The sequence below is a fragment of the Brachyhypopomus gauderio genome, chromosome 21 (genome assembly GCF_052324685.1).
Source record: "Brachyhypopomus gauderio isolate BG-103 chromosome 21, BGAUD_0.2, whole genome shotgun sequence".
NCBI lineage: Eukaryota > Metazoa > Chordata > Actinopteri > Gymnotiformes > Hypopomidae > Brachyhypopomus > Brachyhypopomus gauderio.
Window position 1 is genome coordinate 8,707,964 of NC_135231.1, and position 15,000 is coordinate 8,722,963.

General features: G+C 51.0%; 1 protein-coding gene across 1 annotated transcript in view; it reads left to right on the plus strand.

Moving 5' to 3' along the window:
- utrn (utrophin) overlaps positions 1–15,000 on the plus strand; it is a 158,061-nt gene that overhangs the window by 97,882 nt on the left and 45,179 nt on the right. Inside the window, 5 exon segments of the mRNA XM_076984167.1 lie at positions 1,297–1,502; positions 1,504–1,566; positions 2,588–2,734; positions 5,922–6,000; positions 8,377–8,437. Coding sequence (XP_076840282.1) covers positions 1,297–1,502; positions 1,504–1,566; positions 2,588–2,734; positions 5,922–6,000; positions 8,377–8,437 — 556 coding nt within the window.

Below are 15,000 nucleotides of genomic sequence, written 5' to 3' on the forward strand. Positions count from 1 at the left end.
CCAGTCTGAGAAGAGAAGCCTTATTAAACTGCTTAAGGCAAGAAATGAGTAAATGTAGGTCACATCCACACACAAGTGTACAGGCGTGTGTAGCCACGGCGGTGTTTGCCGCGTTTGTCAGACTGGACATCGGGGAGGGTTGACTGTGCACAATCACCCACTGTTCACGTAATCCTCGGCCCGCTTCCTGCGAACCAAAATAGCCTGGAGTCAGGAACAGTAGGTCACATTACCTCAGAAGCGAAAGCACACGTGTGAATTTGCTATGATGCGCATTGCAAATGTCCATCCAGATCTGGCATCAGGGAGACTGGAGTGTGAGTTTCATTTCAGCAGAAGCAGATGTTCATTCAGCTCCTGTAGAACTAATTCAAGTCCTTTTCAAAAGGCCCTTGAAGCAATCTGGAGAGCTTTCTTGTGAATAATTTTCATAAACATGTTGACTGTTTAACGCAGAATAGCTGAAACATATCACGCTTCAAGGGAACCGCTTGTTGAAGGACTGTCCGGTTGTCATCAAACTTATGTATATTTCATCTGTTGTGTGATGAATTGGTTTAAAATAAATTGGTTTAAATTGACCATTGCGGAGCAATGTAGTTACTGGTCTTGTCAAATCTGAAACGTATGACTTCTGAAACATGAACCAGCTACAGACTGGTGAACGTAGTTTGTTTGCTTGGAGCATCTCAGAGCAGCCTTGAACATCCTAGAGCCTCTCAGAGCAGCATAGAACATCCCAGAGCATCTCAGAGGAGCCCATACAGGGGTGCACACACTCAGAAGATGATCCAGAGCTCACAAGAAGCTTCAGCTGGCACAGCAACCTGGCTCTATGTTGCTTAGGGCAGCAATCAAAACAATCACCATGTCTGCTCCATGTCTGCTCCGGGGCACTGAGGACTACTTAAATGTTTCAGGACTACTTTTTCTGTTTCTTGATCTGTTTCTCTCTCCCTCACCCCATTTATCTCTCTCTCTCTCTCTCCCTCTCTCTCTCTCTCTCCCTCTCTCTCTCTCTCCCTCTCTCCCTCTCTCTCTCTCTCCCTCTCTCCCCCCCCCCCCTCTCTCTCTCTCTCTCTCTCTCTCTCTCCCTCTCTCTCTCTCTCTCTCTCTCTCTCTCTCTCCCTCTCTCTCTCTCTCTCTCTCCCTCTCTCTCTCCCCTCTCTCTCCCTCTCTCTCTCTCTCTCTCTCTCTCTCTCTCTCTCTCTCTCTCTCCCTCTCTCTCTCTCTCTCTCTCTCTCTCTCTCTCTCTCTCTCTCTCTCTCTCTCTCTCTCTCTCTCTCTCTCTCTCAGAGCTCTCCCCGGAGGAGAAGGCCCAGCAGGTGGCGCGGGCGATCCGGAAGCACACGGCGGAGGTGCGCGAGGGCTGGGAGCGCGTGCTGGGCCGCTCCGGCGCCTGGCACCAGCAGGTGGAGCGGGCCCTGGAGAAGCTCCAGGACCTCCAGAGCTCCATGGATCACCTGGACCTGCGCCTCACCCAGCCCGAGGAGGTGCGGGCGGGGCTGGCAGCCGGTCGGAGACCTCCTCATCGACTCTCTCCAGGACCACATCGACAGGACCAGCGTGAGTGGACCGCTCCACGCCCACGCCAGCGCTTCTCCGACGCCGCTAGCTGCTGGCGCCGCCCAGGCCCGATATTTAATCCACTCGTCGGGCCGGTTCTGGCCCAGGAACTGCTTTTGTCAGCTTTCTCTCCGAGGTCACAGGGTGTTTACTGTCATCCTTCTGTGAGACAGCACACAGGGCTGCAAAATAAAGCTGGCTGGAATTAGTAACTAATATTTTCTGAAAATGCTGCATATTAGTAATGGCATCCTAAACCATAAAGAACCAAGCATCAGTAAATGGATCATTACACACACACACACACACACACACACACACACACACACACACACACACACACACCATAAGGCATGGAGCAGCAGCTTTGAAGCCAGCTGAACTGGGAGCTGCAGTTGAGGTCTCCTGCTGACCAGATGGTGATGGTCTGCTCCTAAGTGCTAGTAGCTCTGGCTGTGCTGTCTGAATGTCTGAGTCAGCCAATCATCTCAAAGCTGTTTCCAAAAGTCACCCAATTAACAACTTGCTGTACGGGTGTAAAGGTCATCATTTAGGGTGTGACTTTCAGCAGCTGGCTACGTGTTCCTGTGACATCAGAAAGGTTTCTTCAGCTCCAGAGTTTCTGGCAGAAGTTTGAGGCGGCAGAAATCAGCCTGGAAACAGCTGGAGGAGAAATAGGAGCTGTTGTGATGTTGACAGCTGGTGACTTCACACTGTCATTTCCCCAGTGATTCTGACTAGTTTGAAGTTTACCACTCGCGTGCTTACACACACACACACACACACACACACACACAAACACACGGAGCGCACACACACAAACACACACATACCCACACATACCCACACACACAGATTACAGCTGGCAGTTGGATTTAGAAAATTGAAATGTTCTGATCGCATTTCGTGTTTATCTGTGTGTGTGCGCACATGTATACATGCATGTGTGTAGATGGGCATTTTGTGTGTGGGTGTGCAAGTGTGTGCGTATACTTATATGGGTGTGTGTGTGTGTGTGCAGGCGTTCCGTGACGAGGTGGCCCCTCTGAAGCAGGACGTGCAGGTGTTGAATGCGTTGGCCAGTGATCTGACCCCACTAGATGTGCAGCTCTCCACCACCACCAGCAGACAGCTGGACACCCTGAACACACGCATCAGTGTGCTGGAGGTACACACACACACACCTGCTTTATCATATTGTGTGTGTTTGTGTGTGTGTGTGTGTGTGTGTGTGTGTGTGTGTGTGTGTGTGTGTACACATATACAAACAGCTTGACACCCTGGATTCCTTAAACAATTGCCTCAGTGTACTGCAGGTACACACACACACACACAAACAAACACATAGACACACACACATATACGTGTCTCTCCTTTAGTGCTTTATGGCTTTAATCTTCTTCTGTTTCTAGTTCTTTTAGGGTCTGTCATTACTTAAGCGTCCTTGATTCTTGTATTCATACATCACTGTTTCACTGTCCATTCATCAGTCTCCCTCTCCCTCTCTCTTCCTCTCTCTCACTCACTCCCTCTCTTCTTCTTCTCTCTCTCTTTCTCCCTCTCTCTCACTCTTTCTCTTCTCTCTCTCTTTCTCTTGCTCTCTCTCCCTCTCTTCTCTCTCCCTCTCTCTCCCTCTCTTCTCTCTCTCTGTATCTCTCTCACTACTTGGCCTTGATCATCAGCCGTGTGTGTCTGAAGGTTTGATTCGCCACCCCGTATACTCATTGTACACACATTAATCACAGATACTGATAGTAGAGCCGTGCGTACGTGCGTGCGTGCGTGCGTGCGTGCGTGCGTGTGTGCGTGCGTATTGTAGGGTTGGTCAGCACCTCTACATGAGTTGTTTATACTGATCAGTGCCTTAAGGCTGGTTGTTTTTCTATCTGGTGGAGAACTCTGAAGGGTGTGGGTGTGTGTTTGTGAGTACTTCACACCCAAATGGCCCTATTTTATAAACCTTCCTTTATTAGAATGAAATTAGCCACAGGGACGAGTAGTGCAGGTATGTGCAGGTGTGCGTGCATGAAATATGTACAACTAGTTTTTGCTAAACCAAACTTTATGCTAGCTATCTTCCTCTTTCATGCTCTCTCTCTCTCTCTCTCTCTCTCTCTCTCTCTCTCTCTCTCTCTCTCTCTCTCTCTCTCTGTGTGTGTGTGTGTGTTCAGTTCAGCCATGCTTTGGGGCAGTTTTATTTTATTACTGCAGTCTGGAAGCTGAGGGTAGAATCTGCAGATTCTAATAGGTTTGTGATGTGTGAAAACAGGCAGCGTGCCCTAATGTTCAACACTGCCATCATGATGATGAGGCTCGCAGTAAATGAACTAGTGTGTCTTCCTGTGTTAACAGGTACTCTGGTAACATGGTCACAAACTGAACAAATAAATCAATTATTTAAATAATGCTTTGTATTCGCAAGGGTGAGATAACTCACTTTTGGTTTATGGGTGGCTATAGGGGACAGCTGGGCTTGTTGTCACGGGGCAGACCCAACATACTGCCCCCTTTTAAATATCACATCTTTTGCTTTGTGTTGGACGGTGTTTATATCGCAATGATGATGAAGATACGATATATCGGTCAGGACTAGTTCTGATTGATTCACATTTGGGCTGCTCAACGAGGAAATGGTGGCAGGTGGGAAAGTTGGCACCACCACGCCCAGTTTCAGTGGGTGTGACCTGTGTGCCCACCACGCCCAGTTTCAGTGGGTGACCCGTGTGCCCACCACGCCCAGTTTCAGTGGGTGACCTGTGTGCCCACCACGCCCAGTTTCAGTTGGTGGCCCGTGTGCCCACCACGCCCAGTTTCAGTGGGCGACCTGTGTGCCCACCACGCCCAGTTTCAGTGGGCGGCCTGTGTGCCCACCACGCCCAGTTTCAGTGGGTGACCTGTGTGCCCACCACGCCCAGTTTCAGTGGGCGGCCTGTGTGCCCACCACGCCCAGTTTCAGTGGGTGACCTGTGTGCCCACCACTCCCAGTTTCAGTGGGTGACCTGTGTGCCCACCACGCCCAGTTTCAGTGGGTGACCTGTGTGCCCACCACGCCCAGTTTCAGTGGGTGACCTGTGTGCCCACCACGCCCAGTTTCAGTGGGTGACCTGTGTGCCCACCACGCCCAGTTTCAGTGGGTGACCTGTGTGCCCACCACTCCCAGTTTCAGTGCACTGACTGCTCACTCCCTTCACATTACGATTTCCTTAATGTTTGTTTTCAGTTGAGGTCAGATAAGCTATCAGCGTACACTCGATTTCAGGCCAGAAACAGCGAGGGTTTTGTCGGGCTACTCTGGAGTCTTTCCAATATGTGATGTATTTTTGTTTTTCGACCATTATAGTGTGGCCGGGTCTGATTGTTCAGGAGGGTATGAGCTTGTCCTGTGGTCCTGTGGTGTAATATCACTGAGTTTCAGCTCACCGAGTCTCAAAACCAGCTGGCTTAGCAGAGTCCTCTACATTCATAATGGAGTGAGCTGGGCTGGGCCCATTAACTTCTTACTTGTTTCCCAGAATATTGCCAGTGTAGGATGGTGTCCTCTCTTCAGCTCTGCGTGTACTGAAGGTGTTCTCCTCTATCCCCTGAGGACACCTCTACAAAGTTCTACATGTAGTGTCTCCGTGGGCTGTCCCTAGAGTTCACTTGGAAAGTGCAGACACTATTTTAAATGGTTTGAGCCGAGGTAGAACTGGTCTCCCAGCCTTGCGTAACTGCTGGTGACTGGGGGGAAGAAGTGAGGTCAGGGCAGGTCAGGGCAGGTCAGGGCAGGTCAGGGCAGGTCAGGGCAGGTCAGGGCAGGTCAGGGCTTTCCAGTTTCCACCGTGCGTGTGTATTGATTTTATTACATCATTCGAGTTTCTCCCCAGTACACAGTTCAGCAGGTTTATAGAACAGGCCGCTGTCAGATCGAAAGATCGAATCAAAAGCGTTTTGAACATCCCTAAAACATCCATAAAACATTAAAAACATTTTGCCTTTTTTTTCTTGCCTATTTATATTTATTTATTTTGCCTTACAAATGCATATTTATTTATTTACAATATGTACTATGGCTTACATGCATTATTTATTATGGGTTACATGTTTCAGTGAAGGAGTACAGAGTGAATATGTGGTCTAATACTCAATCTGATAATCTGCCAATTTGATATTTGCACTGAACTTGTAGTCTGTTAGGAATGTATTAATCCTCCTATTCTGTGCCAAGGAAAGGGCAGTGCTCTGTGATGTTTTAGAACTTCTAGTTTATGGTCCATGTTCTCCACATTTTGTGTAAAAAACCCTCGTGTGCTGCTGGCTTCTTTGGGGTTGAGCTCCGAGCTTCTGTCCACTAACTCTCGTTTCTGTGTCTGCAGGCCGCCATCGAGGAGAGACTGAAACTGTTACAGGAGGCACACAGAGATTTCGGCCCATCGTCACAACACTTCCTCTCCAGTGCGTTCTCTCTAAATCACCATTTTAAACTCACCATTCTAAACTCACCATTCTACACTCACCATTCTAAACTCACCATTCTACACTCACCATTCTAAACTCACCATTCTACACTCACCATTCTACACTCACCATTCTACACTCACCATTCCACACTCACCATTCTACACTCACCATTCCACACTCACCATTCTAAACTCACCATTCTACACTCACCATTCCACACTCACCATTCCACACTCACCATTCTACACTCACCATTTTAAACTCACCATTCTACACTCACCATTCTAAACTCACCATTCTACACTCACCATTCTACACTCACCATTCTACACTCACCATTCCACACTCACCATTCCACACTCACCATTCCACACTCACCATTCCACACTCACCATTCTAAACTCACCATTCTACACTCACCATTCTACACTCACCATTCCACACTCACCATTCCACACTCACCATTCTACACTCACCATTCTAAACTCACCATTCTACACTCACCATTCTACACTCACCATTCCACACTCACCATTCCACACTCACCATTCTACACTCACCATTCTACACTCACCATTCTACACTCACCACTCCACACTCACCATTCCAAACTCATCATTCCACACTCACCACTCCACACTCACCATTCCAAACTCACCATTCTACACTCACCATTCTAAACTCACCATTCTACACTCACCATTCTACACTCACCATTCTACACTCACCATTCCACACTCACCACTCCACACTCACCACTCCACACTCACCATTCCAAACTCATCATTCTACACTCACCATTCTACACTCACCATTCTAAACTCACCATTCTAAACTCACCATTCTAAAATAACAGTAGTGGAACCATAATGTAAAGGGACACACGTCCCTGGATGAGGGGTGAACACACACGTCCCTGGATGAGGGGTGAACACACACGTCCCTGGATGATGAGTGAACACACACGTCCCTGGATGAGGGGTGAACACACACGTCCCTGGATGAGGGGTGAACACACACGTCCCTGGATGAGGGGTGAACACACACGTCCCTGGATGAGGGGTGAACACACACGTCCCTGGATGAGGGGTGAACACACACGTCCCTGGATGAGGGGTGAACACACACGTCCCTGGATGAGGGGTGAACACACACGTCCCTGGATGAGGAGTGAACACACACGTCCCTGGATGAGGGGTGAACACACACGTCCCTGGATGAGGGGTGAACACACATGTCTCTGGATGAGGGGTGAACACACACGTCCCTGGATGAGGGGTGGACACACACGTCCCTGGATGAGGGGTGGACACACACGTCCCTGGATGAGGGGTGGACACACACGTACCTGAGGTGCTGCGCTGTGTGTGGCTCAGCTGTTATCAAAAAAGCGCTGGCGTGGGTTTCTATGGTGATGGTCACGCCACAGCAACGTGCCCAGTGCAGTCACAGGTGCAGACGTCCAGGGAGAGGAATAAAACCACACCTGTCTCACCCCCTCACGGTTCTCTCTCTCTCTCTACGGTTCTCTCTCTCTCTCTCTCTCTCTCTCTCTCTCTCTCCCTCTCTGTCTCTCTCTCCCTCTCTCTCCCTCTCTCTTTCTCTCTGAGAGGTTTGCCAGTGTAGTTTGGAGGTTAATTAGTCCTCATTCTCTACCGCCCATCAGTCTCATTTCCATCCTCTTGGCCGTCAGTGTGTGAGCGCACACACACACACACACACACACACACACACACACACTTTTTGAAAGTCATGTGCTCATTTCCTCTCAGTCTTAAATGTTTCTGGCTGACTTAGGAATCCTGTCTAAAGTTGAACACAGACAGTCTGCAATTCCTTTTCATCCCCAGAGAAGAAGCCATTCCCCCAACTCTCCACACACACACACACACACACACACACACACACACACGCTCGTGCACACACTTCCCAAAACACGTGACCTTGACATCTCTTCACATCTTTATGTAATCGCTCTCAGCAGGTTAGAGTGATTACACTGGCTGATGTGATGAGTTCATTCAACTTGCACTGGCATGACTGGCTGGTTTTAAAGCTCGTCTGTATTGGTTTTCATAGTCTCTGAAACCATCAATCAATCAATCAATCAAATTTTATTTATATAGCGCTTTTTACAACAGTTGTCACAAAACAGCTTTACAAGTTTACAAGTGAAACCTATTTATGCTGGTTTTGATTGGCTCTGAATGTTACCCGTGTCCATTTTTATTGGCTATGAATTGTGTATAGCTGTGATTACACCTGTGTGTATTGTGTGTGTTTATAGCTGTGATGACACCTGTGTGTATTGTGTGTGTGTGTCTGTGTGTGTGTGTGTGTGTGTGTGTGTGTGTGTGTGTGTTTCTGCAGCTTCAGTCCAGTTGCCTTGGCAGAGAGCAGTATCCCAAAATAAAGTGCCCTACTACATCAAGTAAGTGTCTCTCAAACACACACCAACACACGCGCACACACACACACACACACACACACACACACACACACACACACACACACACACACACACACACACACACACACTTTCTTTCTCTATCTGTCCATGTCTTCCACTCTCTGTTGGAGCAGTGTCATATGATGGTATCCAGTGACGGTCACATTGAGATCACTACCCATTCCCCACTGATGCACATACAGTGTAGTGTGTGTGTGTGTGTGTGTGTGTGTGTGTGTGTGTGTGTGTGTGTGTGGATGTGGATGTGGATGTGCGGATGTGTATGTGCGCACATGTGTGTTTGTTACTGGTCATTTGTTCCCCATGAACGTCGAGACACATTTCAGTGTTTTGTAGCATTAGCTTTGCTGTTTACACACTTGCACAGGGACCTGGATTTAAAGCACACACACACACACACACACCACACACACACACACACACACACACACTCATGCTTGACAGCCTCAATTACTAAAGTTGTTAAAGCTTATCCTCGAGTGCAAATGAGGCTGTAACAGCTGAGTAAGAGAATCGCCCAGTTATGTTGCTGCTTTAAACTCCGTGCACAGAGCTCAGCAGCTCAATAAAGTCATCCAACTAGTCCCAGTGTCTCACCGGTATCATCAGACTAGTTCCAGTGTCTAACTGATATCATCAGACTTGTCCCAGTGTCTCATTGATATCATCAGACTAGTCCCAGTGCCTCACTGGTATTGTCAGACTAGTCCCAGTGTCTCACTGGTATCATCAGACTAGTCCCAGTGTCTCACTGATATCGTCAGACTAGTCCCAGTGTCTCACTAGTATCTTCAGACTAGTCCCAGTGTCTCATTGATATCATCAGACTAGTTCCAGTGTCTCACTGATATTGTCAGACTAGTCCCAGTGTCTCACTGGTATTGTCAGACTAGTCCCAGTGTCTCATTGATATCATCAGACTAGTCCCAGTGTCTCACTAGTATCATCAGACTAGTCCCAGTGTCTCACTAGTATCATCAGACTAGTCCCAGTGTCTCACTGGTATCATCAGACTAGTCCCAGTGTCTCACTGGTATCATCAGACTAGTCCCAGTGTCTCACTGATATTGTCAGATTAGTCCCAGTGTCTCACTGGTATTGTCAGACTAGTCCCAGTGTCTCACTGGTATTGTCAGACTAGTCCCAGTGTCTCACTGGTATCATCAGACTAGTCCCAGTGTCTCACTGGTATTGTCAGACTAGTCCCAGTGTCTCACTGATATCATCAGACTAGTCCCAATGTCTCACTAGTATCATCAGACTAGTCCCAGTGTCTCATTGATATCATCAGACTAGTCCCAGTGTCTCACTGGTATCATCAGACTAGTCCCAGTGTCTCACTGATATTGTCAGACTAGTCCCAGTGTCTCACTGGTATCATCAGACTAGTCCCAGTGTCTCACTGGTATCATCAGACTAGTCCCAGTGTCTCACTGGTATTGTCAGACTAGTCCCAATGTCTCACTAGTATCATCAGACTAGTCCCAGTGTCTCATTGATATCATCAGACTAGTCCCAGTGTCTCACTGGTATCATCAGACTAGTCCCAGTGTCTCACTGGTATCATCAGACTAGTCCCAGTGTCTCACTGGTATCATCAGACTAGTCCCAGTGTTTCACTGGTATCATCAGACTAGTCCCAGTGTCTCACTGGTATTGTCAGACTAGTCCCAATGTCTCACTGGTATTGTCAGACTAGTCCCAGTGTCTCACTGGTATTGTCAGACTAGTCCCAATGTCTCACTGGTATTGTCATTGCCACGCTGAGAGAGACCACCCCCGATCCCTGACCCCTGACCCCACCCTTCTGCCCTGCTGCCACTGAACTCTGATACACGCTGCCTGGTGAAATGCTGACTGTCGTGCCCAGACACACACACTCGTGCCCACACACCCAAACCCAGGCTTTCTTAACAACACAGTCATCAGAGTTGATACATTCTTGAAGGAAAACAGCAGACGTGTGGGTGTATTGGGAGGTTTGTGGGTGTTGTAGGGGGAGCTGTGTGTGTGGTGTAGGTGTGTGGTTTGTTTTTGGGTGCGAGGGGTGTGTGTGGTGTGGGTGTGTTAGGAGGGGTGTGTGTGGTGTGGGTGTGTTTCAAGCAGTGTGTGTGACTGTTGAGTTTTGTGCCTTCTGATCGGCGGTCTTAAGGGAGCGACTGACCAGACAGGAAATGCCACAGGAGGCGTTTTGTTTGGACTAATTGCGGTAATGAGTGTAATTAAGGCCTCAGATCAGAGACCCTAGATGGCTCCTGCCACTTAACCCAGCCCCCTGCCCCCACCTGCACCACCACCTCCACCCCCACCACCACCGCCCCTCCTCCCTGCCTCCCAGCACCCCGCCCCACTCTGCAGTTGTGGATGGAGTGCTGACCGTAGTGCGGACCGGACTGTGTGTGTCTGGGGGGTGGTGTGTGTCTGGTGGTGTGTCAGAGCCCTCGGGCAACATGGGGGGGGTGTCTCCAGGGTGGGTCTGTCAGCCATTTTGAGGGAATGATGAATAATGATAAGCACCTGCTGAGAGCTTCTGTTGTCTTTCCCCTTTGGAGACCAACATCAGGAGAACTGTCATCTCTCTTCATTCTCTCCCCCTCCCTCTCTCCTTTCCATCCCTTTCTCTCTCCATCTCTTTCTGTCCCTCCCTCTCCTTCTCTTTGTCATCCTTCTTTCCCTGTCATCTTTCTCTCTCTCTCTCTCTCTCTCTCTCTCTCCATTGTCAATTCTTTGTCTCTCTCTCTCTGTGAAATCTCAAAGCTTGTCAAGCATAGAGCAGAAATGTTCCTTTTAATCTCTGTTTCTTTTCACCTCATTCCGTGACAGTGGTAACCGTGTGGGTGGCCGTGTGAGTAGGTGAGAGTATGTATGTATGTGTGTGTGTGTGTGTGTGTGTGTGTGTATGTATGTATGTGTGTGTGTGTGTGTGTGTGTGTGTGTGTGTGTGTGTGTGTGTGAGTGGATGATCTCAGTTTCACCTGCCAGCCAGCAGTCGTGCTCTCTGTATGATTACAGCTTGACTGGTGTCAGTGATCTGAACCGGCTCTGTTTCTCACCTCAGAACAGAGTCCTCCCACCGTATAGAGTCCTCCCACCGTATAGAGCCCTCCCACCGTATAGAGCCCTCCCACCATGTAGAGCCCTCCCACCACAGAGTGTCCTCCCACCACATAGAGCCCTCCCACCGTATAGAGTCCTCCCACCATGTAGAGTCCTCCCACCACATAGAGTCCTCCCACCACATAGAGTCCTCCCACCACGTAGAGCCCTCCCACCACGTAGAGTCCTCCCACCACATAGAGCCCTCCCACCACATAGAGCCCTCATAGAGCCCTCCCACCACATAGAGCCCTCATAGAGCCCTCCCACCACATAGAGCCCTCATAGAGCCTTCCCACCACATAGAGCCCTCCCACCACATAGAGCCCTCCCACCACATAGAGCCCTCATAGAGCCCTCCCACCACATAGAGTCCTCATAGAGCCTTCCCACCACATAGAGCCCTCCCACCTCATAGAGCCCTCCCACCACATAGAGTCCTCATAGAGCCCTCCCACCACATAGAGCCCTCCCACCACGTAGAGCCCTCCCACCATGTAGAGCCCTCATAGAGCCCTCCCACCACATAGAGCCCTCATAGAGCCCTCCCACCACATAGAGCCCTCCCACCACGTAGAGCCCTCCCACCACATAGAGCCCTCATAGAGCCCTCCCACCACATAGAGCCCTCCCACCACATAGAGCCCTCATAGAGCCCTCCCACCTCATAGAGCCCTCATAGAGCCCTCCCACCACATAGAGCCCTCCCACCACATAGAGCCCTCATAGAGCCCTCCCACCTCATAGAGCCCTCATAGAGCCCTCCCACCACATAGAGCCCTCATAGAGCCCTCCCACCACATAGAGCCCTCCCACCAATAGAGCCCTCATACCACATAGAGCCCTCCCACCACATAGAGCCCTCATAGAGCCCTCCCACCACATAGAGCCCTCCCACCAATAGAGCCCTCATACCACATAGAGCCCTCCCACCATGTAGAGCCCTCTGTCATGTAGAGCCCTCCCACCACAGAGCCCTCCCACCACATAGAGCCCTCATAGAGCCCTCCCACCACATAGAGTCCTCCCACCACATAGAGCCCTCATAGAGCCCTCCCACCTCATAGAACCCTCATAGAGCCCTCCCACCACATAGAGCCCTCCCACCAATAGAGCCCTCATACCACATAGAGCCCTCCCACCACATAGAGCCCTCCCACCACATAGAGCCCTCATAGAGCCCTCCCGCCACATAGAGCCCTCCCACCACATAGAGCCCTCATAGAGCCCTCCTGCCACATAGAGCCCTCCCACCAATAGAGCCCTCATACCACATAGAGCCCTCCCACCACAGAGCCCTCATAGAGCCTTCCCACCACATAGAGTCCTCCCACCTCATAGAGCCCTCCCACCACATAGAGCCCTCATAGAGCCCTCCCACCACATAGAGCCCTCCCACCACATAGAGCCCTCATAGAGCCTTCCCACCACATAGAGCCCTCCCACCACATAGAGCCCTCCCACCACATAGAGCCCTCATAGAGCCCTCCCACCACATAGAGTCCTCATAGAGCCTTCCCACCACATAGAGACCTCCCACCACATAGAGCCCTCCCACCTCATAGAGCCCTCCCACCACATAGAGTCCTCATAGAGCCCTCCCACCACATAGAGCCCTCCCACCATGTAGAGCCCTCCCACCATGTAGAGTCCTCATAGAGCCCTCCCACCACATAGAGCCCTCCCACCACATAGAGCCCTCATAGAGCCCTCCCACCTCATAGAGCCCTCATAGAGCCCTCCCACCACATAGAGCCCTCCCACCACATAGAGCCCTCCCACCACATAGAGCCCTCCCACCTCATAGAGCCCTCCCACCACATAGAGTCCTCATAGAGCCCTCCCACCACATAGAGCCCTCCCACCACATAGAGCCCTCCCACCACATAGAGCCCTCATAGAGCCCTCCCACCACATAGAGCCCTCCCACCACATAGAGCCCTCATAGAGCCCTCCCACCTCATAGAGCCCTCATAGAGCCCTCCCACCACATAGAGCCCTCCCACCACATAGAGCCCTCCCACCACATAGAGCCCTCATAGAGCCCTCCCACCTCATAGAGCCCTCATAGAGCCCTCCCACCACATAGAGCCCTCATAGAGCCCTCCCACCACATAGAGCCCTCATAGAGCCCTCCCACCACATAGAGCCCTCATACCACATAGAGCCCTCATACCACATAGAGCCCTCCCACCACATAGAGCCCTCCCACCACATAGAGCCCTCATAGAGCCCTCCCACCACATAGAGCCCTCCCACCACATAGAGCCCTCATAGAGCCCTCCCACCACATAGAGCCCTCCCACCACATAGAGCCCTCATAGAGCCCTCCCACCACATAGAGCCCTCCCACCAATAGAGCCCTCCCACCACATAGAGCCCTCCCACCACATAGAGCCCTCCCACCACATAGAGCCCTCATAGAGCCCTCCCACCACATAGAGCCCTCCCACCAATAGAGCCCTTATACCACATAGAGCCCTCCCACCACATAGAGCCCTCATAGAGCCCTCCCACCACATAGAGCCCTCCCACCACATAGAGCCCTCATAGAGCCCTCCCACCACATAGAGCCCTCATAGATCCCTCCCACCACATAGAGCCCTCCCACCAATAGAGCCCTCATACCACATAGAGCCCTCCCACCACATAGAGCCCTCCCACCAATAGAGCCCTCATACCACATAGAGCCCTCCCACCATGTAGAGCCCTCTGTCATGTAGAGCCCTCCCACCACATAGAGCCCTCATAGAGCCCTCCCACCACATAGAGCCCTCATAGAGCCCTCCCACCTCATAGAACCCTCATAGAGCCCTCCCACCACATAGAGCCCTCCCACCAATAGAGCCCTCATACCACATAGAGCCCTCCCACCACATAGAGCCCTCCCACCACATAGAGCCCTCATAGAGCCCTCCCGCCACATAGAGCCCTCCCACCACATAGAGCCCTCATAGAGCCCTCCTGCCACATAGAGCCCTCCCACCAATAGAGCCCTCATACCACATAGAGCCCTCCCACCACATAGAGCCCTCATAGAGCCTTCCCACCACATAGAGTCCTCCCACCACATAGAGCCCTCTCACCATGTAGAGCCCTCATAGTGTCCTCCCGCCACAGAGAGCCCTCCCACCACATAGAGCCCTCATAGAGCCCTCCCACCACATAGAGCCCTCCCACCACATAGAGCCCTCCCACCACATAGAGCCCTCATAGAGCCCTCCCACCACATAGAGCCCTCATAGAGCCCTCCCACCACATAGAGCCCTCCCACCAATAGAGCCCTCATACCACATAGAGCCCTCCCACCACATAGAGCCCTCATAGAGCCCTCCCACCACATAGAGCCCTCCCACCAATAGAGCCCTCATACCACATAGAGCCCTCCCACCATGTAGAGCCCTCTGTCATGTAGAGCCCTCCCACCA